The sequence below is a fragment of the Cebus imitator genome, unplaced genomic scaffold (genome assembly GCF_001604975.1).
Source record: "Cebus imitator isolate Cc_AM_T3 unplaced genomic scaffold, Cebus_imitator-1.0 Scaffold357, whole genome shotgun sequence".
Taxonomy (NCBI): Eukaryota; Metazoa; Chordata; class Mammalia; order Primates; family Cebidae; genus Cebus; species Cebus imitator.
The window spans coordinates 899,810-925,826 of NW_016107672.1; the positions used below are offsets into that span (position 1 = coordinate 899,810).

Here is a 26,017-nt window from a genome sequence, read left to right on the forward strand (position 1 = left end):
GTTTCACTCATGTTACCCAGGCTGGGGTGCAATGGCGTGATCTCGGCTCACCGCAACCTCCGCCTCCTGGGTTCAGGCAATTCTCCTGCCTCAGCCTCCTGAAGCAAATGTTTTTACAAAAAATTTAATCATAAATCAATATTAAATATCCCCTTGTCCCAAGGTTTAGGAATGTTGATGAGGATGATGATGATCAGGCAACGTGCTGCACAGAGTAATGTGCAGCATCTCCGTCAGTCCTGCAACAGGAGGAAGCTGAAGCTTAGAGGGGGTCATGCAGCTCTAAGTGACTGAACAAGAGATTAAGGCACAAAAATAGTTAAATGACAAATTAGGAGCCAAAGGCTTTAAAATTTCAGGCATTTCCCAATTATGCCTTGGGCTAGCCCTTCCCTTTGCTGTTTTCCCCAACTCTAGTAACATGCTGATTACTACTTATTTTAATCACAAAGAACAGAGAAGAATATATTTTACATTATGTAGGGTTTAAAGAATTAACCCCTAGGCAATAAAAATATGTTTTCTCCAGCATAAGAAACAAACTTGGGATTAAATGCCAAATGACACCTGGATTGCAGCAAAAATCAATTACCAAGGGGGAAAAGGTTTGCAAGACAACTAGAGCTAGGCAGTTAAACATTAGTGTTCAATGGTTTGAAGTGTTTAGGTTTTGCAATGGTGTGGTTTGGAAGCTTTCCAGCAGAAAAGTTATTTTCTTTTAAGAGGATAACTCTCTGTAATATTTTCCTTGCTGAAATAATGTGATCCTTAATGACGTCTTATATGACCCAAACTTTAAATAGACCCTATTATTTTAGCTGATCTCATTCTAACCAGGTTTTTACAGGTCAGCCATGAACTATCAACAGCTTCCTGATAATTAATCCTACTTACCCAAATAACTGTTAGCCTGTTAGCCTTATCTATGCTAAGAGGAAGCTTTTCTATGTACCAGGCTTCCTCAGTGAATAAAAAACAAACTGACATTCTGCAGAAAGGGCCAACATTGTGAGGTTTAAGAATGAAGAAACAGATTAAAGATTATGACGCTGCTCTGTCTTCAGCTCCTAACTTGCTGAAATTCTGTGGTTCATTTGGCACAGGAATGGCTTTACAGTGGAGTCAGCAGTACAACTACTTAGCTCAGGAGTGGCTCTCTGGATGGCTCCATCAAAATGCATGGACATTCAACATATGTATTTACCTGGGGGGCCTGGATTAATAAGCAATGGGGGAAGATATCTCAAGTAGCAACTAGAGTTGTTCCCACTAGGATTTAATTTTCTGCCGTTAGAGGCTCATTCTTTTGACTCTAAAGAGCTCTAAGAGTCTACTAGTAAAATACAGCTGCAGTTTTTGGTTGTCACCTACCCTAATGCAAGACTGGTGTTGGGTAAAAGGAGGGAGGAGAGGCATGCTGTTAGAACTGAAGCTGTCAGGACTCCAGGAAGAAGAAAGGTGATGAAATTGCTTTCTTCATTTGGTGAAGGGAGTAAGGAGCTCATGCTGGTCCCGTCCAGCAATTTGTAAATGGGTTGTTTGAACATATGGGTCTTAACATGTTCATAGATTGTGGGTGTGTGTTTGTGTGTGTAAAATGAGAAGGCTTATTATTAGATATAGCCTCTTGTCAGCATAGTATAAAGTCTCAGGTAAGGACATGCTTTATAATTAAAGGATTTCTGCATCTGCTAATTGCCCATGACATGTACCTTTTCTTTCCAAGACAAATTTCTAATTTTCAGTGATGATTTATTGTTAATCTGTTTTCTCATCAGGTTAAAAACGTGTTCCAAAAAGCAGTTTAAATCCAATGTGCTCCAGTACATATAAAGAGACTCATTAGATGATCTTTTCTAAGAAAGATCATTTTATGTTACATTATACAAAACAAAACATAAACATGACATATAGTCCAGTGGACTATGCATTTTCATTTCTCACTGTGGCAATGATGCAAATTTTTGGACATGTTGTATGGTGGTGACTTTATACATTAAACTGGGCAGAGACAAATTGCATTGTGAAGTTCAGCAAAGCTAGAATTGGAAACTCAGAAGCCCAAGAAACATTCTTTGGAAGGCATGAAGACTGAGTAGACATAGGATTTAATACTTCCTGCATGCAACTATTTGGAAATATTCTGGACTTGTTTCTAAACTTTGCTAGACATATGTCAATGACTCAGAAAAGTCATGCTCAGCAGACAGGTGAGAGAATGACCTACTGGTGACCATGAGGTTAGGTTTCAATTTTTTATGTATCCCTCAGAAAAAAATGATGGGTTACATGTCATTTTCCAATGTTAATTGTTCAATTTTACTAGATTTTTACTATGCTTATTATAAACATTCTTTTAAAGAATAGGTAGGACATAAACATAAAAATGTGATAATAAAATACGTTACAGGACTCTGTTTGCTCTCTTTTTATGTCTCTCCCTAGGTGACCTCTTCCATTTCCATGTATCTGAAGGCATCTTTACCTTTTTTCTGCCTCCACAATCACCACTTTATGTCAGTACCTTTTTGATCACTATCCAGAGTAACAAATTCACTGCACAGTATAATTCAGTACTTGCAAATGCATACCTATATGCACAAAAATTTGAGAGGAACTGTTATGAAATAATGTGATGGTCTCTGATGTTTTCTTTTTTTTTCCTTTTTTTTTTTGAGACAGAGTCTCGCTCTGTTGCTCAGGCTGGAGCGCAGTGGCAAGATCTTGGCTCACTGTAACCTCTGACTCCCGAGTTCAAGCGATTCTCATGCCTCTGCCTTCCGAGTAACTGGGATTACAGGCGTTGCCACCATGCGTGGCTAATTTTTGTATTTTTAGTAGAGATGAAGTTTTCCATGTTGGCCAGGTTTGTCTCAAACACCTGGCCTCAAGTGATCCACCTGCCTTGGCCTCCCAAAGTGCCCCACAGTATGAGCTACTGTGCTGGGCTGATGTTTTCTATTGTACATTATTCTCTTTCACTGATATTGTGGGTTAATACCACTAAAATGACTGCATAACCCTGATGGATTGTGACCCACAGTTTGAATAACAGTAATCTAAGATAGCATCATCATTTGCCCAGATATCTGCAGCAGTCTGTTAACCCGTTTCTCTTCTCCTATTTTTCCCACATGAATTCTGTTATTCCATGTAGCAACAAAAAGGATTTCAAAAGAAAAATCCAATCATGTCATTCTCCTGCTCAAAGCCTTCAGTAGCTTCTTACACTTACACTAAAAATCCAAACTCTTTCAAACTCCTCACCACAGCCTACACGATTTGACCTTTGACATTCTGTTCAGCCTAATCTCATGTCATCTCTCTCTTCCTCTGCATGCTCTGGTTCCACAGAACACATTTCAGTTCCTCTAGCACAAGAGATTCTTGCCTACCTGGGGACAAGTTGCTCCTTCTGCCAGGAGCACTCTTTCCCTAGCTTCCCATGACTGGCTGCCATTTGCTCTTTAGTTTGGTCTTATTTTCTCTACAAAGACACATTTTTAACCATCTTAGTTACAGTAGATCATCCCCTATTTTTTATTTAGCCCATGGTTTGAACACTTACCACACTTGGAAAGATGGGAAGAAAATATGACAGCTAGAAAACTTTGACCAAATAACAGGCAAGAAGCGGGTAGGTAGAGAACCGCAAGAGATAGTGAAGTCTTTCGGGGCTGGATGTATTCATCTTAGAATCAAGGACTTAAAACTTTGGAATTGTAACTTTATGCAGTGTAGTTTGCCTGTAATGGATGCCTTTTCATTTTGGTATAATATCAAATTACATTAATTTAGAAAATTCTACATGCCTCTACTTTGCTCAGAAAGATAAAGGAAAGGAAGGGTTTGGTTACACATATGCTAACATTTTTTTTTTTTTTTTGACAGGAAGTGTTGGTGAGCTTAAGAGTGGGCAGCACAATGGAAGCCCTCCTGAGTGCAGGGCCTGCCACTGGTCCAGGGAGCCATGACTAGGGATGTATTTGACCCCACAGCCATCTAAGATAAGCCACTTCTCAATTACCATGTCTTCAAATTCATCCACATTAAACTTGATAGAGCCCTATTCTTTGAGATGTGGCCAGGCAACTTGAACTTGACCTTATGCAGGGACTCAGTCACATCCTCCTTGTTTTGTACCTTGGTATGGATGGATATGATGACTTGGCCAATGTAAATTCTGGCCATGGTGCCTTGGGGCTTTCCAGAGATACTCTGCACACCTGTCTGGAGCCTACACTGGGAACAGTGCAAGGTCGAAGGTCAGAGACATAAACATACATTGGAAATGGCTGTCTCCAAAGTTCTTTAGAGTATATGACAAAAGAGGCTGTTGTTTGCAGCCATCACACCGAGGCCTTATGAGAAAAAGAGTACAGTACAGCTGGCTTAATTGACTGCAGAAGATGAATAATTTAAAAAGTCTGCTGGGTCCCAGAGTTCGTGATGACAGTGGTAATCAGAGTGACAGAACTCTAGAAAAAGGCAGCGGTCATAGAAAAGTGTCAGAGGTTGCTGGTGGGGTCAGCTCCCACCAGCTGGAGGTTCTCTTCAAGTTGCTTTCTTGATTGAGAACTCACAGGGTTTTATGTGGTGTGTTAATAAGAAAAATGTTTCCATCCTTGAACCATCCCTTCTCTAGCTTGGAGGTCTTTCCTCTGCTATAAAGATCACAGACAATATTCTGGCTTTGTACAAGGGCAATACTGTTGAAGGGGACCTGCAAGCTTCTTTGTCCTAGGGACTAAAAGTCCCTATTTTTGCCCCAGCAGTTCCAAATCTACAAACACATATTTCCTCATGGTATTACTCCTCACCAGCAGTCAGTTAGAGGATATAGATGCAGGATATATTATAATAGTTGTTTTTGAGTTCAGGTGGAACTTAGAATCAACCAAATTTGCCTTACGCTTGAACTGGATGCCCTGAGATAAGTCCACAGCCTGAGATTGAGACCATCATTTGAACCCCCATGAGCCTGATTCCTAGAAGAAGAGACACCTGTTTTTTGTCTCCTCCTTCCGCCTTTGCTGGTCTCCATGTCTAAGCATTACCTTCTATCCAGCTCCTGCAGATGAGTTAGCTGGCCTTGAGTGCCTACAAAGGACCCTATTTATATGTTGCAAGGCATATTTAGCATGCTCTACGTCATACTCTAAGGCATATTTACGTATTTACATTCATCTAATACTGGCCAGTCTGTATTTCCAGCCTGGACTTCTGTCACAATCTTGGGTTTATCCCTTCTCAGCTCAGCACTAGGGGAGTGTTTCTTCAAAGCTCTAACATGTACTGTGGGTACTGTTCCCAATGGTTCCCATCTTTCTGTTTTCCTGTAATTCCTCAGTAATGATTTGTGCTATTTTTGCTTTTTTTTCCGGAGTCTCAACCTTGAGGAGTTTACTATGGCCACGTGAAATTAAGTATGGGCTGCTTTTAATGGGACTAATTGTTATAAGTACTCACAGGAAGAATCAATTTCAAGAATGAGAAAAAATATTCATCCCCAGGGTCCTGCATCCTACCCTTGGCCTCATGTTTTAATCACTTAATTTTAGAATAATGCACTCAGCTGTTTCCATGTCAGTCACTGACTTTTCCCAAACAACAAATAATAAGAAAGATGTGGCCTTAACTGAGATGGCCTTGCCATAGGTTAAAGCATCATGGACAGCTGACATCTAGTGCCTCTAGATCACTGGAACAAAGCCAATTTCTTCCTCAGACCAGGCTGCTTTGATTTGCTATTTATTATAAACAAAATGAACTGGCTATTTGGGGCTTGGGTTTGAGGTGTTACCTAAATCTTGACTAATCCCAGTTTGCAAGATTCTGCAACAGATGCCTGCCTCTGTCTCTTTGATTCTCTTTCTCTCTCTCGCTTTCTTTTTCTTTTTTTTTTTTTTTAAAGGAATATCTTTTTCTGGAACATTGAAGCAGATAAGAAATAATAGGAAACCACAGAGAGTTAAATAGCATTTATGGAATTATGAGGATCATCTACTGAAAGGAAGAGCAGTAACACAGAAACAGACTTCAACTGGTAAGAAACAGCAGGTCATTGCCTGCAGGGGATGACCAGCTCAGAAAGTTGACTGTTTCATGTGTTTGGGTAATGTAATCAAACACAGATGCTGAACCAACTTATGCTCTAAATATTATATCTGATATCTTGTACTTAATTATAAAGTTCAATTTTCCTAGAGAAATTAAATGTATTAAAATATTTTATGGGCATTTATTAGCCCAAACTGATTTTTAAAAACACAAAGTGGCATGAGAAGGGTTCTGTGTTTGAGAAGGCCACATTCCTTTTCAGCGAGATACTACATTTGTCCATAGGCTTAGGGAGAATAATTTACATTTAAATTTTACAAAATTAACATTACAGTCAGTTTTCAACTAGGTATGCAAAAGCCTTTAATTTTAAGTGGGAGAATATCTGTGGGTGTGTTAATATTGAATGAATTCCTTGTATTTATTTCTGCTATAACTTAATAGCCAATAGACTACAAGAAACGTTGATGTCAGGGAGGCTTTTGTGGGAATGAACTGAAGAAAGAGGCATAATTCTATACAATAGATGGAAGAACACCATATGTCTCATATTTCTGAAGACCTAAAGATATTTCAAATAGACTGCTCCTTTGTCCTTATAAGGATATTAGTTGTCAGGCCACATACTTTGATTTTTGATTTAGGATATATATTCACTATATTTAAATGTCCTAAAAGTATAAGAACAAAAGTCTTAGTCAAAATGTATGTATGCTTATTATTGTAGAATTTGAGTAAGTAGTAACATAACTCTTAGAAAAGGAAATGGTATGATTTTAATTCTGCATCCCATGTATGAGAGCACAATTTGCAATCTAAAATCGATTAATTTTTATATATCACTTGATTTAAAAACAGAATAGTGGTGGAAGCTTCTGGAAGCATTAAAAGACAAAACAATAGATAGACAAGTTAAATCTGCAATAAAATCACATTAATCATATGTACCTGAGGCTTCAGAAATAAGTCATCAAAAAATCACTGGAAACTTTGAGGATTTTTACTAAAATTTTAAAGCTGATTATATACTGGCTGAAAATGTTATACCTTTAAGTAAAGAGAGAACTGTTATCCAACACAAAGAACATATCTAAGCTATTTAATCTAGACTATTTGCTAGGTGATTTTTAAGTAACCATAGTTACCAGACCTAAAGGATTTATAGTAGGTGTCTGTTGCAGTGGTGATGGCACTAGACTGATTCAGCAGTCATTAATTATTTGTATTAATGAATAGGAAATGAGAAGATTTATGAAAGAACAAATAATCTAGGGGCATTAATGAGCACGTGTGTGCACATACTCTAAGTTCTCAAGGTGGCTGTGTTGTACAGTGTCCTCCCCAACCCACTCTCACTACTGCAGCCCACAGGTGGGGGGCGGGGGTGTGCCCTATATTAGAAGTTGAGGGGAGTCAAAGGTCAGGGTTACTCACGTTTTAATGTGGTATGAAGTGCTGTTTGTAAAACCTCTGGGTAATTTCATCAATACAGGCATTCAAAACCTATAATGCAAGTGCCAGAGTAAATGTTTGGATCAAATTGATCTTTAATTAAATTTAGAAGAAAACTAAAATTTCCATTTTAGTTGAGTAAAAACAAAAAGTTTAGCCAGATATTTGGCTGTTGAACATGATGTATATAAAACATCTAAATAATTAGTTTGTTTTTCAGTTTTTGAATTCAAATGTCTGCTATCTTTAGACTCAAAGTGGATTAAGAATTAGTCATGCTAACTCAATTTCTTCGATTTATGAACAATGTGTGACTCAAAATAATGACTGATCCAGATGCAAAGGATAATTACTTTTATGTCACAAATATTCTTATGTCATTCCTGCAGTTGGTCTAGAGTTATGATATATATACATATAATGAAATAAAATGCAATGTACCACAAAAACATAATTCAAATATTATGACAGTATATTTGTTTAAATATTGAGAATATTTACAAAAACTCATTCAAATATGCTATCATAATAGCATCTATAAATAACTAAAGGTAAATATAATTATTCTTAAAGTTATCATTTAATGATTTTTGATTTTGCTTTTAGATAGTGAATTAAAAATACATACACTATTGTGCACTACTCTGAACATGGACTAAACTCAGTCTCCAGGTATTTCCAGCTCTCCGGAGTATATAAGGTGCCCGTCTCATGTCTGAATACTTTGACCTTGACAATCCCTGTAACCCACAGAACACAGATAATGTTTCAAGACACATCCAGACTTGCAGAAGACATAGACAAGACGTAAGCGTTTTCAAGAAACATTTCTTTTTTAAAACACAGTAACACAATCCATACCTAGTCAGTGTGAGGACGATGAACTACTGCTCACAAAGATTTCACAATAAGTAAATAGAATGGGATGTGGTTGCTAAGTTAATGCCAGTGAATTACAAAAAAAAAAAAAATTCTTTGGAATTTCAATACAAAATCAGGTAGAAATTGCTGGGCAAAGAATCTTGGGTGCCATATTTTTTTCCCTTTTTAATATTTTAACATGGATTTGTGTTAAGAATAGAATATCACTTTTATGCTAATCAATTATTCACTTCCATAAGTAATTACGAATTTCAAAACCTAGAGAGCAGTTCTTCTATTACCCTTTAGGGATATCTTACTTATCTAAACTATCAATACCCAGTATTCTTAATTATGTGTCACTCAAAATTCTCTTTTAATCCCCAGCTCCCCTGCAGGAGTTGTAGTTTATTGGATACTTATCTCTTCCAGCCAGACACTTCCATGGTTCAAATATCACTAACTTTCATAGCTTTTTTTCTCCTCTACAGCTTCTTGACTAATGCCTAATTTACTAGCATCTTGAAGCTTTTTCTTTTATTAGAAAAGAAAGCTTAAATTTCTTTTATTCCATATTGGCAGAATAAATTTTGGCATCTTAGTGTAACTTCCTGTAGAAAGACTACAGCTAGTTTCCATAATTACAGTAAAGAATCTCAGGGTTTTTAAGGTAGTCATATTTATCCTCCTAGAGTATGGTTTACACAGTCCTTTTTAAAAAATGTTCATCATCTGAGTCGCTTCAAAAGAAACTTTTGTTTAGTTATTATGTTTTGTTCGGTTTTTCAGACTTTCTAAGACAGTGTTTTTTGGTTGCTTACCATATTCTATAGTAATTTCTCACAAACATCAAGATAACACTAGTTGTACTATTTAATTTGTAATTTGTTTGGCAGAAGATAATTTTGAGGTCAGGGAAGGAAGTTAATAGGAAAAGATAAAAACAAGTGATGGTAGAAATAACACTAAGAAGGTTCTTTCAAACAAGCATATATGCATTATTGAAACTATGTATGGTTTACGTATACATATGAGTAAATAGGCCTTCTGCAGCTGCCACAAATTTATATGGCAATTACACAGTTTCTGAATTTAGTATATAAAAATGATGCTAGCAAAACAAGTATCTATCATTTTTAAACATCTCTCTGAAATGCTAAAACCTCATACAAAAAATCAACTATCGGTAGCCAACAAATGTATCAACATATGTTGCACAGGCAAGAATTGGCTGAAAATACATCAAGATGAGCTGGATATAACATACCCATAAAATATAGCCTTATGTTTTACAAGGTACCCAAGTATTTTTTGCTAAATTCCTTCTAGAAAAGAGTAATAATTTCTTATTCTCCCCTTGTACCCTTCACAAAACCTTACAGTTTCCACAAGTAAAATCAACACTTTCTTCAGAGCAGTTAAACATATTCCAGCACAAATTTACAAAAGAAAAAAAAAACTGTAATACAAATATTAACGTTTACTTATTTGATATTTTTGAAAATATGGTGTATTTCTAGTTTACATTTTGCCAAATGAATGTAACTTTTGAATGTCTCTTTTGTCTGGAGTAAGGAAAACAGTCTGGTCCCTGGGCCTTGCAACACTGATTGAAACGGCAACATTTCACAGAGATGTCAAAACAGGAAGAACTTCTGGCATAATCAGCACTGATAGTAGCATAAAAAACTACTAGCTAGTCTTTCTAATGAAGAATCCTGTTAAAGGACAATCCATATCAAGTTTGATTATTAGACTGATGATGTAGGTCTGTCTGACCACATTTGCTGCTTGCATATTGAATTTCCTAAATTCATTAATCTGTAACTGTGAATGGAGTTTTTATGTGGTGATATGCTTCAAATAAACACATGTAACAATGAAATCTTAGGATGTTACACTTACAGGATGCTCAACAGTAGAGTAGTGATGCTTTATATCATGTCCATAGGTGAGAATGTAGCCTCTGTAAAAGATCCTCTGTGTCGCTACAGGATCTCTTTAAACTTAGCTGCTTGGTGCTGATCAGTTAAATGCACTCACACAGATGTAAGATTAAACAGTGTGGTCAGAAGAAAACAGTTTTGCCCACGATGAGGGCAACTGAGTCTACCTTTAACTTCCCTATAACTAGCTGTGTAAATATAGGGAAGATCATCTAGTCTTTCTTCATTTTTAAACTTAGAACTTCATGCTTATCAGAACAGTTTTGAAGATAAATGAGACAATATAGAAGAAAACAGATTGAAAAGTTTAAAACTATAAAAGCTAATCTGTTGATTACAAATATTATACAAGTAATACGTTGGATGGTTCCCAGATTGTCCTGTGTGACTTAGGATGTTGTCGGTCTTCCACAGGTTCTGAGTAACAAACATTTTTAAAAATTTTCCTGAAGAAACATATGAAATGTCATTTCACAAGCACCATTTCCCTGTGAAAACAGGTAATTTATTTTCTCAAATGAGTTTTAATTTTTACATGAAGCACTTTGATCAGCTGCTGTTCTACAGACACTAACTGGACAGCAGAGAGATGCCCAGTTTACTCTGCAAAGAAGACATATGTGTGTGCATGTGCATGCAGTCCCCCAGTGGTTTCTAGAATTACTGGGATTTGTTTCATAAAGGCAGCACATAGGTTGAGCGGGGGGGCAGAGAGGTGTGAGGGAGTACTCAAATTCCTCACACTGCCACTGCTCTGCCTGTACTGCAGGGTGCTTCCAGAAGTACATGCCACTTTTTGTGGAAAGGTTCCAAAAGCAGAAGTGGTAGAAGGTAGAAAAGAGACAGTGGAGGGGACTGGTATGGAAAGACCAAGAGCAGGACAGGAATATGGGGGAGACAGGCTAGAATGCTGTGAGACAGGGAAGTAGCAGGCTTAACGGCAGGTTTTTTTGTTTTGTTTTGTTTTGTTTTGTTTTTTTGGTGGCGGTGGTGGGGGGTGCTTTTCTCTTCTGTCTCTTCTTCTGGTTATGAGCTTGAAGGAATAATTTCATATTTGGTGGCTTACCATCTTTTGAAACCATTTTTGAGAAGATAGGAAGCAGAACAAGAAGAGGAAAGTACCACTGTTAAGTGAACTGGGGGCAGTCTTCAAACACCCCACTGTGTTTCAGTGTATGTGGCATTTTTTGCAAATTCTCCATCAGGTGCTAGCTTGCTAGCTCTGTGCTGCCACAGAGGTCATTCGTGGCTGCTGGAGAAGAAATGTCCATCTGCTTCATCACATCATTGTACATTCTGGCACTCAGCAGTTGTTTCAGGGTAAAATCCGTTGGTCTCCAAAGTGATGCCCAACCTGAATGTCCAGAACTTGGAAAGAAAGAAGAATCAGAATGCAGTTCCAGCTCAAGTTTAAGTATAGGAGGAATATGAGAAGACTGGGAGCTAGCCAAGTCACAGAATGTAAGGAACTGACATGCATGGATCTGAACCAAAGCTCTGCAATTTCTCTAAGTTTTTTAACCTTCTTGTGCTTTATCTTTCCTATGGAGATATAATGTATAAAGCTGTGGTTTTTAGAGAAAGTTGAGAAAAAAATAATGTATATAAAATATTTAGCAGAGTTTCTGGGATATAATAACAAACTCTATAATAATAACTATCATTAAGGCCAAAGCTGAACATTTTATTTTGCTAAGTCCAGATTGACTAGAACTTTAAAAATAAGATGAACTAATTGTGTTTCTTTCTCAAAATTGTATGTAAAGCTTTCCTTTAAAACTTTCAGAATAAGGACTCTTTTCTGCTCACTTACAAAGCAGTTTAAATTTAGGCTGCCCATATTTCAGTTTTGTGGTGGTCTTAACTTTATCAACTAAGAGCTTCATATTGCCATAGGTGTTTTTGTTTTTTTCCTTTTAAGTGGGGAAAAGTAAATAATTCACCAAACAGGTTCAGAAGCTAAAGTCTGGGGGAAAAGTTTAGCAATTTTGCATCTAAGTTTAATCTAAAAGTAAATGTTGAGAAATATCTGAATTGTAAATGTGTTTGGAAAACATAGACTTTTCCAAATGATAATTATTTTGGCTATCTAGAAAAAAATTAATGCTTTAAATTGCAGAATCTGTAATTTTATGAAAGGATGAATATTTTTTCCTAGAATGTAAATATTATTTCAATTTGAAGAGAGGAAGAAGTGGGAGAATGAACAACATATGCTTTCATTCAACAATATGTAATGATTGGCCACTATGTATCAGGCACATATTAATCCAGTCAAAGATTAAATTGCCCACAAAGGCATTGCCAAAAGTAAGATATCCCAGATGTCCCAGTGCAGGAGGTAGTAGGGTCTGGATTATGGTTGGGAAGGGGGGAATGTTTTGTTAAAGGTTTAAGAAAGGGTCAGCCACAAAGCACTGGATGCTTGGGGGAGAGGGGATCTTGACACACTGTGGCTGGGATTATCTTCTCCCCAGCACAGCATTAGCACATCAGCAGGCCCTGCAAGTCCAGCTTCATGCTGTGCTTCCACATCTTAGTTGTGCCCTCCATTTCTGGAAATGGCCATGGCATCAGCCTTTGCTTGGGGGAGGGTCCCCAGCTAGAGAACTGGACTCTGGTGGCTGTTGTCAGTGCAGTGCAGTGTGGCTGCACCCTTGTGTCAGGATCACCCTGACAGCTAGCCAAAATGCAGATTCCTTCAGTCCTACAGAACGAAATCCAAGGTATGCATAGGTAGGTGTCCACCAGCTCTAAGAATCTTCTGCTTTATTTTTACTTTTTTGAGGAAGGGTAAAAAATAATTGTAGAGCTAATCTCACACACACACCCCCTTGATTTTTTTTAAAGTGTGGTGTGTCTAATATATGATCTATTACTTTGGCTTTTTTTTTTTTTTTTTTTGAGACAGTCTTACTCTGTCACCCAGGCTGGAGTGCAGTGGCGTCATCTTGGCTCACTGCAACCTCCCAGGTTCAAGCGATTCTCCTGCCTCAGCCTCCGGAGAAGCTGGAACTACAAGCACGCACCACCACACCTAGCTTTTTTTTGTATTTTTAGTAGAGATGGGGTTTCACCATGTTGGCCAGGATGGTCTCGATCTCTTGACGTCGTGATCCCCCCGCCTTGGCCTCCCAAAGTCCTGGCAATACAAGCGTGAGCCAACGCATCTGGCCTGGCCTTGTTTTAAGAAGGGGCAGAATTTGTACCAGACTTTGAAAGAAACATTTTAAACAGGTGTTTTTCTTTTCTCTTTTCTTCTCTCTTCCTTTCTCTTTCTTTCTCTTTTTTTCCCTCTCTTTTCTTCTCTTTCTCCTTTCCCTTCCCCTCCCTTCCTTCCTTTTTCTTTCTTCCTCCCTTCCCTTCCTCCCTCCCTTCCTTCTTCCTTAAATCGTTGCTATTTATGCTTTTCTTGTCTTCCAATAAGAAAGTACTGGTAAGCTACAGACGACTTGTTACCCCGTAATGACCACTAAAGAGCATTCACAGCCAAATGGGTTGGGTTTCTTAACAACTTCTTGGATTCTCGTTTCTAAATCCCTACGAGATGGAATACCTTCTTCTTGAAGATTAAATGAGGTATTATGTTAAGGAGCTAAACAGGTTATAGCTCAGATGTGTTCACTAAGTTCCTGCTACTCCCATAAACCAATCTCATTAACCAAGGGAGTATACATATCCTCTCTGAAACAAGTCTCCAATTCAACATGCTTCGCTTTGTAGATAATGCTCTTCTCCTCTTTCCCCGACTACTGAAGGAACATCCATTCTTTCAAGATCCAGTCCAAATGACACCTTCTTGGGTGTCTCTCCCAGTTTCCTATGCCGTTAGCCCACCACGCTCTTGCGTCAGAATATACTTCTCATAATACATATGCAACTGAGCCATAATCATGCCCCTGGGTACCACGCCCTCTAGACTATGTGAAATGTAGTCATTCTTGAATCTTCCGCACTTAGCCTGTTGCCTGGCATGTAACAGGCGACCAAATGCTCTCTATATACACATGTGCACACAAGAATATGCATATGCGTATATACGTATAAAATGCCTGGTTAAGATAGATTCATGCGCAGATGGCTGGTCGGGGACCACATCGGTGTGCTCTGAAGGAAGCGATGGCCCCCTGCGGACAGGGTAGTGGTCCTGGAGTCCGCAGGCGCACCTCAGTGCTTAGACACAGCGCTCAGAGGACGGCCTTTGCCGCGGGGCCAGTCGGGTTTCCCCATTTTGGGACGCAGCTCGGCATGACACCGGCAGGGGGCGGCGTCGTCCCGCAGCTGGATGCTCCACGAGCGACACGCCCGCACCCCACCTCTCACCTCCAAGCCGCGCAGCTTGAGTGATTAGGCCGGGAATCCCCCAGTTCGGAGGTGCGGGCCGTTTTTCTTCCCAGGCTGGGAGGGCGGGGCCGAGCAGGGTTTGGGGAGTATTCTGTGACCCTGGCATTTTCCCCCTTCGCCCCACTAACCCCCGGCAGCGTCTAGGCGCTGGGAAAGCGTCTCAGGGTTAGTTGACGGAGGTAGCAAGCGGCCAGAAGAGACGGCCACAGCTTTCTAGCAAAGACAGTGGTGGTGGCGCGAGTGAGCGTGGGGAGAACCCTTAACTCTGTCGAAGTAACTGAAGCTGGAGGGGAGAATTCGTTTTATTCCTGAAACTCCTTTTACCCCTTGTGGGAAACCAAATAGTATTCCACGGACACGATGATGCACTTAAAATTGCCAAACATTAGCGGGCCGCGAGGAAGGCGCTTCCCCGCCTCCGGTTTTCTGAAGAGAACGCGCAGCAAAGCGCTCAACACCAAGTCGGCCTTTCACCCGACTCTGGGGCCGGGCGCGCTCCCCGGGCGCGCTCTCTGCGCCACACTCGGCCCGCCCCGTCCTCTGCGATTGGCTGCTCGCCCGCGTCGGCTCCGTGACGCACCCGGCCTCCTGGGAGCCACTCCGGCTCAGGAGCCGCGCACGCCCGCGGCCTGTGGTGTCGCACCCGCGCCTTTTCTTGCTCGCCAGGAGCTCCCTGGCGCGCCTGCCGAGGTTTCGAAAATCGAAACCCGGTTATCAACAAGCCCTTCCCACCCGCGCCGCCGTGACTGATTTGCGTGCACGAGTGGACTCACTAGTCCACGCTTGGACTGGGTTTGTCAGTGGAGTAAATGGTCTAACTAGACACCAAGGTTTAAAAGTGAGGAACCTCCGTGAGAAACCCTCCCAGTCTCAGCCCTGAAGATCTAACGACGGGCTGTATCCGCGAAAATTTTAGAAAGTTTCTGCAGTTGCAGGATTTTAGTCGTGATCTGGTTTTGATGACCAGTTATGACTCCTGAGGCATTTAAAGTGTATCCTCGTGGGGGAAAAGATGTGTGGGAGGGGGCGTACTTAAATCAAATGTATGTATAAATACACGCATAGTTATAGGCGCAGACACGTATCTACACAGACAACCCGGGAACTCGCGCTCTCAGGAGGTCGTCCCGCAAACGGGCCGGCTGGGCAAGTCCGTTGCGCGCCTGGCGGGCGGGGTAAGGGAGGGGGCAGGAGGCGGTGTCCTATGCAGATGAGGAGGGTGTGGCGAGCGTGCAGCTCCGGGGCCCCGGAAGCGCAGAGAAGCCCGGTATAAAAAAAGTACTGAAGACGTTCTCCCCGGCACAACTGCTAAAGCTCCAGAGACAAGCGTGTGCGGCAGCAAGAGCCGCCACCCTCGGGACCACAGCAGCTGGGGCGGCAACGGCGCGGGAGGGGGCACGGGGAGGGAGTGGTGAGCGCAGGCGGCAGGGGTCTGGGAAAGACTAAGTCGCTAGTCGCTGCCGGAGCGCACTCGCAGCTCCTGGAAGTGTTGCCGCCTCGCGGTTTTTCTGTCGCTCGCTGCGCTCCTAGAAGGGGCGGCCGCCTCCAGGTGACACAGACGGGACTCTCGCTTGCGCTTTCCAGATGCATCAGAGATACTTTTGGTGCGGGGCTGCTCTGCGGGGCGCGGTGCGCGGCTGGGGATTATAAGGGCCCGGGGAGGGAGGGTCTCCCAGGAGCCCCCGGGTCAGGGAGAGATCGGTGGAGGGGGCGGTCTTTTCCTGACGGGCCGCTGCCCTCCGCCGCCGAGTGTCCTTACCGCTTCTTTCCCCTTCCTTTTAGGACTGACCAGGGCCAAGTGGCGCTCGGTGGGCACTACATGGCGGAGGGCGAAGGGTACTTTGCCATGGCCGAGGACGAGCTGGCCTGCGGCCCCTACATCCCCCTAGGCGGCGACTTCGGCGGCGGTGACGACTTCGGCAGCGCAGACTTCGGCGGTAGCGGCTTCGGCGGCGGCGGCAGCAGCAGCTTCGATGAGCACTGCTTGGACTATTGCGAAAGCCCCACGGCGCACTGCAACGTACTGAACTGGGAGCAAGTGCAGCGGCTGGACGGCATCCTGAGCGAGACCATTCCGATCCACGGGCGCGGCAACTTCCCCACGCTCGAGCTGCAGCCGAGCCTGATCGTGAAGGTGGTGCGGCGGCGCCTGGCGGAGAAGCGCATCGGCGTCCGCGACGTGCGCCTCAACGGCTCGGCCGCCAGCCACGTCCTGCACCAGGACAGCGGCCTGGGCTACAAGGACCTGGACCTCATCTTCTGCGCAGACCTGCGCGGGGAAGGGGAGTTTCAGACTGTGAAGGACGTCGTGCTGGACTGCCTGTTGGACTTCTTACCCGAAGGGGTGAACAAAGAGAAAATCACACCACTCACGCTCAAGGTAAAAACTACCCGAGATGCACTTGGGTCTTGACCCGGCTGGGCCGGATGCGACGGGGAGCGGGCAGAGGGGCATCGGTTAAATGCCATGAATCTGTGGCCATCACGGGTTTGGGCGCGTGTATTTCTTTGATTTTTGATTAAGTGAGTAAGCTTAAGTGCGTGGACGGTGTTGAGTGTTTCAGTTTACTTGATGCTTCGGCGCTACAACTCTTCTCCAGCGTCCTCCTCTGCCCTCCCTTCTCTTCCTTTTCCTTATGTTTTAACTCTTGGCTTTCCCTGTTGGAGTCTTGTCCAGAGTAGTTTCTGATACTCGGCAGAATGAAATGATGTAAATAATGTTTTGAGTTATGATCTAGTCCTTGGGAAAAGAGCAGCCTGAAGCAGAAGTGAGTCAATGAGTTTTTTTTATTGTACTGGAAAAGGTGAATAGATTTCATAGCAGTACTCAGCTGACTCTGTGTTAAAGGTCTATCTTGTGGTTCTCCGTGCTGGTTCATATGTTAAGGGTATAGTGGTATCCCTTACCCACCCTCTACTTTAGTTCAAGACGAGGTTTATATGATTAGTTAAAATTGTTTGAAGAGGCAGGCTCCCAGAACGTCGTAATTTAGTTTATATTTGATTGTAACTGCAGAGTACCCCTGGAGGAACACACAAGATACTGATAACATTGATTGCCGCGGGCGTAGAGGGATTGGGTGGCTTGGAATAAGGGTGAGAGGCTGACTAACCTACCGCTGAATGCCTTTCTGAGTCTTGAATGTTGTTTGGATACTGTGTGAATATTGTGCCTATTAGACCATTTTCAAAAAGTAACACTTAAAAGTCAGACATGACAACAGAACCTCTTACTACTGTGCTACGTCTGCCAAAAGCCTCAAACCATTACCTCTAGTGCCTTTCCCAGACAGTAAAACTACTCGTTAAAAGTATTTTTTTTTCTATTTTCAGAAGACCGTTTATGCCTGTAGGTAGTGTTTGGCTGAAACTTGACAAAACAAAAGGGAAAGAACAAAATAATTCTCAGCTGTGAGGAGGATGGATTTATTTATTTATTTATTTATTTATTTATTATTGTTTTCTAGGTTTGCTCATTTTGTTTTATCTTTTAAATTGTAGGAAGCTTATGTGCAGAAAATGGTTAAAGTGTGCAATGACTCTGACCGATGGAGTCTTATATCCCTGTCAAACAACAGTGGCAAAAATGTGGAACTGAAATTTGTGGATTCCCTCCGGAGGCAGTTTGAATTCAGTGTAGATTCTTTTCAAATCAAATTAGACTCTCTTCTGCTCTTTTACGAATGTTCAGAGAACCCAATGACTGAGACATTTCACCCCACAATAATCGGGGAGAGCGTCTATGGCGATTTCCAGGAAGCCTTTGATCACCTTTGTAACAAGATCATTGCCACCAGGAACCCAGAGGAAATCCGAGGGGGAGGACTGCTTAAGTACTGCAACCTCTTGGTGAGGGGCTTTAGGCCCGCCTCTGATGAGATCAAGACCCTTCAAAGGTATATGTGTTCCAGGTTTTTCATCGACTTCTCAGACATTGGAGAGCAGCAGAGAAAACTGGAGTCCTATTTGCAGAACCACTTTGTGGGATTGGAAGACCGCAAGTATGAGTATCTCATGACCCTTCATGGAGTGGTGAATGAGAGCACGGTGTGCCTGATGGGACATGAAAGAAGACAGACTTTAAATCTTATCACCATGCTGGCTATCCGGGTGTTAGCTGACCAAAATGTCATTCCTAATGTGGCTAATGTCACTTGCTATTATCAGCCAGCCCCCTATGTAGCAGATGCCAACTTTAGCAATTACTACATTGCACAGGTTCAGCCAGTATTCACATGCCAGCAACAGACCTACTCCACTTGGCTACCCTGCAATTAACAATCATTTAAAAATGTCCTGTGGGGAAGCCATTTCAGACAAGAGAGGAAAAAAAAAAGGGGGGGGGGGAAAGTGATCCAGCCCTTATTAGGGATGTGTTTTGTGCAATGATGATATGCTCCTGGTTTTAAGTTTGGCAAAGCGTATGTCTCTTTCAGTAAATATGGGAGCATGATCTCGAAAGGATCCTTTTCCCTAGCCCTCCCCTTATTCTCCAACTCAATTGGATTCTATCCTGCAAAAGAAGAGAGACCTGTCATTAAAAGTAACCAGGTTCTCCTGATATAAGAAGAGAAGAAATGTTCGATGACAATATGGGTTTGCTGTATCTGCTCCCATAGCTTTGCCATAGGAAAAAAAAAGTGGAAAGTTTCTTTTAAGATGGAATTCATAAAAGGGAAAATACAGAGGAAAAAAGATCTCATTCCAACTTGTGAATCAGTTCAGGAGTTCAGATATTAATAGTAACAATACAGGAAAAGGGGGAACTCCAACATTGGGATTACTGTCTAAGGCTTGTAGCAAGTGCTTTCTGTGGAATGACCTTGTTTTGCTAACAGAAATGGCTTGCTCCAAATGAACAGTAGTAGGTTGGTGCAGATCTCATAACAAATAGCAGAACTTATGATGACACAATCCATTAATTCCAGCTGCGTGCATAGTTCGCATTTTTAAAATGTAAAAATGCAAGCAAAAACAGCTGTAGCAAAGAAAGTGTGCTCAAGGACCAAAGATTTAACAGATAAAAATACCCAAGTAGAAGAGATAGAGTATATGAAGAGTTATTATATTTGTTACACACCAATATACATCAAAGTGCCTGTTGCCTTCTGAAAATTTGAAATGGCAAAATTATTTTATGGTTTAATGATTATTTTATTTTATCAGGGACTGCCTCAAGAAGAAAATAAAACAACATATAAGCTTGTGAATGGTGGAGAAAACGCCCTATTTTTTTCTTGGCAAATACTTGTATAAAGTTAACATTGTTGATCTGATATTATCATTGGTACATGTGTATGTGTGTGTTAATTATGTATGTGTATATATATACATTTTATATGTATATATACACACCGTAGATTGACTATGATCTAGAATAATGTCTCAAATAGGAAATGTTTAAATACCGTGTGTTTTTTTTATGTTTTCAACAGGATAACATGAGACGTGGGCATATTGCAATGATGAATTAAAATCCACATCTAAAAAAATTAAATGAAGGAGGGAACCAAGTAATATATTTCATAGGAAGAGCAGATATTATACAGTTTTTGTGGGTTTTTTTTCTTTTTTCTTTTTTTTTTTCCTTTGGTGAGCCATAGAATTCCACAAATGGGAGAATATTTGTTTGGCAGAGCACTCCTTTTTATGTTGAACTGCCATTTTGACAGTTTGAACCCCTTAATTTAAAAAAAAAATAATTGCATGCCTCCATGATGTTTAATCTAGTGGATCATGGATCAGTGATAGGCTACTTAAATCCCTAACTGCTAAAAATAATTTCTGGTGATCTGAACACTACTTACTAATATTTAAATGAATTTTAATGAATGCATTCTGCGTTTCTGGACCACTAGAATTTAGTAATGTGAAATGACCCTTTTTAAAGAATATTTGCACAATTGCTTAAAATTTATATATGAGATATATATTATATATAACATTTTATAAATCATGTCAATATGAAACATCTTTGATTTGGTTGTCACACTGCATTTAAATATTTAGTACTGTACTTTGAATCACTTTCCATTAAATCAAATCCAACTTTATTTTCTTTTTTACAGAAATACCAGTTACACCTTTGTGAAATGAACTGGCATTACTATTTCAGTTCAATGACAGCTAAACCTGAAACCACCCTTTCTCCTAGCCAGTAGTCCCTCTAGACACTGGTCTCTGAAAATGCATTTGTTAAAAATGAAACAAAACTAACACATAAGAACCTTCCCTTTATGTCGAGAAACAACCACATAATCTCCACAATCTTAATGGATGACTGCTTGCTGTGATAATTTCTCTAAGACCCAATCAGAAGATTTTCATCAGCAGTAAAAGAGGGACCACGGGAGAAAATAGTATCCTCCTGTTGGCAGTATAATTTGTTTGTTTGTTTATCTGGGGATCCTCAGATGCTTAGTGCTAGGTTAATCCAGGTTAATCTGTCTGGACTACCTTTTGTGCATCTTTCTTTGAAGCCTTAATGGAACCTGATGGTTTTGCTGTAGCAGCTTACCTGTGAATTTTGTCAGAGCTGCAACAGCTCCTGCACTGCCACTCAGTTTTCTAAGGAACTCCTCCTACTACCATCTTGGCTCAGTCTCCCTCACTGCAGCCCTGGGTTTGAAAAATTAATTGCAACTTCCCAGGAAACATTGTTCAGTTTGCAGATTAAGCCTGGCACTCACCTGTCAGCAACCAGAGCTCCACTTGCTTAGTTGTTTCGAAGTTTTCTAAAAGAAAACTATGGGACCACTTGTGAACACAGGAGCAGCTGGTGATCTGCTTTCTCATCCTAACTCTGGACAAATGAGTTGTCTACTATTTTAAAGACTGGAGGTCTCTGGCTCTGCCATAACAACAACCTGCTGTTAATTTATGACACAGGTTTTTGTTTGGAAGAGCCTTATTTGAAATACACTTTTCATTTATTTTCTCAAATATTTATATTCTTTTCTTGCTTACTTCAGGGTTGGTAACTTAGTTGGAAGTGCCAGCACCTGGCACCTATTCATATAGAACAGGCTGTACTCAAGACAACTTCCAGCATTTACTTAAGACTTATGTAATTTATTTCTATTTTGTATGTACTACAGTCTTGTGCATATGTAGTTGAATGCACAGTGAACTATATGTCTCTCTTTGTCGATGTGTGGCGTAAAAATTTGAATGTCTAGTGAGAGAAAGCCGTGTGTATAGGTCAGAGGAAAGAACAGCTCTCGACTCCCTATTAGCGCCTGTGATTTGTTTGCTTTTGTGTTTATCTGGCCTAGTGTGCTGTTTCTTTAAACCAGGAGGAAGTTTTATCTTTTCGAGGCTCTTCTCACCTGTCCAGTCTGGCATGTCAGAGAACACTTAGCCTGTGACAGTGCCGTTTTTAAAAGTTTACTTAATTTGCAGTAAATCCAGCTGCCTCAAGAACTCCTACACCAAGATGGACATTTTCCTTCCAGAAATGGAATCAAGTATCTGCTCACTTTGGTATTGGATGGACTAATAATGTAGCTCCAAAAATGCAAGGATGGAAGAATATCTGTAATCCAAGCCACGGAAGGAAATGAAAAGTGAACGTACTGTTTTTACCACCCCTTTCTGTTTGCTTATTGTTGGTTGCTTCACTGTGCATAAAGTTTTCAATGCAGTGCTTGTTAAATAAATATTGTGAACTATTTTGTAAATGAAACGTATTATGTTGTAAGCTGTCAGCAGTTCAAAAATAAGTTTTAGTTGAAGTATGTTAGATGAAACCAAAAAGCCAAAAAAAGTAATTTCATATATAGCATCTATTTGAATATAATCTTTAACATTTCTTTTAGCATAGCCTTTTCAGTGCTAAGAAAGAACCTCTGTGTTATATTTTATTAAACTAATGGCTTTCTAACAAAGCAAATGGTAAAGTACAAAGTTGGAAGATGTCAAGTTAAGGAGACTTGCTGCAAAGCCTTGCAGAATGGAGGAGGCTCTGCCCGCTGGCTGTCTCTCCCTCCAACCTCTCTACAATCATTGCCTGCTCTGAGGCGTCCTGTTGCAGCAAGGCTGCACCTTGGGTCACTCTTTTGGAATATTTTGACTATAGGCTACGTCACAGGCAGAGAAGGAGTTGATGGAAAATGGACTAAAAAACTGACATGTTTGAATCAGTGCTAGAGGGAACAGATTGTGAATTTTGTTTACAGCATCCAATATTTGGATTTTTTTTTGTAAATAAAAAAGTTATTTTTTTCTATTGATTTGTGTTTGCTGTCTATAATGTCTGTACTGACTAAAGACCATGTCCTTTGAATCCCAACCTATGTCCTTTAGAAAAAACAAAGCGGTACATAGAGAAGAGTAGCCTTTAGCCACTTTCTAATTGAAGCACGATAAATGAAAACATCTAGCTTTCAGCCAGCCCATTGCTGACTGCCTCAATTAGCTCCAAAAGCATCTAGCTAATAGATGCCAACAATTTTTTTTTTTGTCTGGGTATTAATTTAGCAGTGTTAAGTGACCCAGAAATCTGAACTGTTTTCTGATATCAGTAGAGACTCATGTCCCTGGACAGTAGGGCTGGAGAGAAGCCCTCTGTGGGCCTTGGTCTTCCTGAGTAGCCTTAGGGCTGTGATTCTGTCATCAGCAGTTCTATAGATTCTGTTCGAGGCTCTGTAGTGTTTTTCAGTTTTTAAGTTGGGTGAGGGAAATTGGTGGCCAGGAATTGAAAGGGGAAGTATAGAGAAGGAAGAGCAATCAAAAGATCTAGTACGTTGTTGTTGTTATTCTCTGTGTGTGTGTGTGTTGGGTACAAGGGAATCACCCTTTTGTCTAGCATTTAATGTAGCCTCATCTATTCAGATTGCTAGGGGGCATACATTTATGTATTAATTGAAATTTTTCTTTGTATAATTTTGGAGATGGTCTCAATGCTAGTAGAATGAAAATTTGGTAAGCCCAGTCTACTATAGGACATAACATGTGGTTGTAAAAACCACTTAAAGTCTTAATGTTGGATAGAATGCATGCTTGACACTGAGTCTATGAGTCACTCATGGCATCAAAAGCCAGCTTCGTTCATATATACAGTACTTGATAAAAATACAAAGTGGTTATTTGGTTTCATGATGGTATTTGTGTGTCATTTTCTTCTTTCTTTGTGCAGCCTTTCTATAGCCAGTTCCTCATATGTTAAGAGCAGTATATATTTAACTTCTCCTAGACTTAGATACACCTCCCATTTCTATTTGAATTACTAGGCTGCCCCTCCCAGCTGAGCCTGGAGAGAAGTAATTTACCCTTCCTTTCCTTAGGAACCTCATTTCAAATTTCTAATTCCTTTAATAAGAAAAAGAAAAAAATATGCCAAAAAAGAAAAATTAATATCGTCTTTAAATAAAAAGAATAGGATTTTTAAAATTAAGTAATTTCAAAATTAAACTGTAATTTTCTTTTCAGAACCAAGTTTGAGATCAACAATATGAATATAGTACCCTTTATTCTAAGAGCAAATGCATCTAAGTAGGAGAGAGGGAGGAGAAATAATTTAAAAATGACAGTGGCTTTTACCTAGTGTAGCTCAGATCTTGGTTTCTAATGCCATTCTCCGATAAAAGAAACTAGAAGAAGTTGAATCTGGGTCTGAAACAGGAAATATATAAAAGAAACCTGAAGCATCTTGTGGTACCTTGAGAAAACATCAAAAAAAAAAAAAAGATGAAAATCATAATGATGGGGTTGGCAGGGGTATGTCAAAGGACCATAGTAGACAACTGAAAGAGCTCCAATAGCCAAAGCTGGAACAATTTAAGCAACTAAATAAATACATAGTGATGGATTATAACACAAAGTATAAAGCATCTATGCATTCACGTTGATATAAATGAATGAATAAGTGGAAGGAAAGAAACAAATTTACTGTGCAGAATTTCAAATAATCAATGTAGATATTTCCCCTTCAAGGAGGTGGAGGTTAACTACCCACCTCTTAAGTGTGGGCTGTGCATAGTGACTTATTTTCAAAGAGTACAGCCTGGAAAAGGGGAAAAGAAGAGTACTGTACCATTGGAAAAACCGGACAAACACTACCTCAACCAGCTGATCAAGGTCAACATCAATAATTAAAAGTTATGATGATAGTATGTGCCCTTGTGATGTGATGAGAATGGCACTTGGCCTCTGTGGTTTTCTCCCCAGCACTCATAAAACCTGCCAAATCTTGAGAATAGCATCATCCTAAACTAAATTGTGTGGCATTCTGTAAAATACTGGACCAGTATTCCTTAAATCATTGAAACAAGGAAAGTGTGAAAACTGCTATTGCCAAGAGGAGCCTAAGGAGACATGACGGCTAAATGTAACGTGGGATCCTGGTGGAGTCTGGCAACAGAAAAGGGCACTTGGTAAAATCTAAGGAAATGTGAATAAAGCATCACTGAAATAATAATGTTTCCATACCAGCTCATTAGTTGTGACAAATGTACTATCCTAATGTATGATGTCAACAAAAAGAGAAACTGGGTTTGATGTATATAGGAACTTTCTGTATCATCACTTTTTTTAAGTAAAAGCCTTCTCACATAAAAAGTTTATTTAAAAATGAAGACTGGGCTGGGCATAGTGGCTCACACTTGTAATCTTATCACTTTGGAAGGCCAAGGCGGGCAGATGACAAGGTGGAGAGATCGAGACCATCCTGGCCAACATGATGAAACTCTGGCTCTACTAAAAATACAAAAATTAAGTGGGTGTGGTGGCATGCCTGTAGTCCCAGCTACCCAGGAGGCTAAGGCAGGAGAATCGTTTGAACCCTGGAGGCGGAAGTTGCAGTGAGCAGAGATCGTGCCACTGCACTTCAGCCTGGCGACACATCGAGACTCCATCTCAAAAAAAAAAAAAAAAAAAAAAAAAAAATTAAGACTGAATAACTCTTCCCTGCTCTTTCTGAGGAGTGACTCCAATTGCAAAAGTAATAGCGAATTTTATTTCTTAATGTCTCAGTACTTACAGTGTTAGGAGATCATATGAAGGAGTGAAAGTAAAAAGATGTGATCAAAAGTTTTAGAGAAGTTCTACCTACAGGTTTTAGAAAAAAGGAAGGGAGTTGAAGAGAGCTGAGCTATATTGGCAGAACTTTCCTGTAGAATAATACCTTAGAGTACTATTACCTTAGTGTTTTAAGGAAGGAGAATACTAACTATAACTGTAAACCATTATGTGTAGGTATTTATAACATGGAATGCTAAAATGATTAAGGGGCTAAATTTTCACTGCCTAAACGTAATGCAAAATCTGAAAAACTGAGAACTCATTGCAAGGGAGTAAATGATGTAATTTTTTTAAAATAGCAAGGCAGTCTAATATTTAATGGAATGTTGCAATGA

General features: G+C 40.4%; 1 protein-coding gene and 1 pseudogene across 2 annotated transcripts; one reads left to right on the forward strand and one right to left on the reverse strand.

Annotated features, from left to right (window-relative positions):
- Window positions 1-4,293: 4,293 nt before the first annotated feature.
- On the reverse strand, window positions 4,294-4,406 carry LOC119467966 (annotated as a pseudogene).
- An 11,338-nt stretch (window positions 4,407-15,744) lies between these two features.
- Window positions 15,745-22,894, forward strand: TENT5A (terminal nucleotidyltransferase 5A). Of its 2 annotated transcripts, none has more exons than XM_017506698.2 (3): window positions 15,745-16,267; window positions 16,446-17,043; window positions 18,165-22,894. In XM_017506698.2, exons 1-3 carry the CDS (start codon window positions 16,248-16,250, stop codon window positions 18,939-18,941), a joined length of 1,395 nt encoding a protein of 464 aa, XP_017362187.1. In that variant the 5' UTR covers window positions 15,745-16,247; the 3' UTR covers window positions 18,942-22,894. The 2 variants fall into 2 exon arrangements, with proteins under 2 accessions (XP_017362187.1, XP_017362188.1); XM_017506699.2 differs by having other exon boundaries at window positions 15,908-16,212.
- The last annotated feature ends 3,123 nt before the right edge of the window (window positions 22,895-26,017 follow it).

Bases quoted from the DNA above. Each gene is read 5' to 3' on its own strand.
- TENT5A (XM_017506698.2), top strand. From the start codon at position 16,248: ATGCATCAGAGATACTTTTG. The intron at 16,268-16,445 runs GTGCGGGGCTGC...CCTTCCTTTTAG, and splicing joins ATGCATCAGAGATACTTTTG to GACTGACCAGGGCCAAGTGG. The intron at 17,044-18,164 runs GTAAAAACTACC...TTTAAATTGTAG, and splicing joins TCACACCACTCACGCTCAAG to GAAGCTTATGTGCAGAAAAT.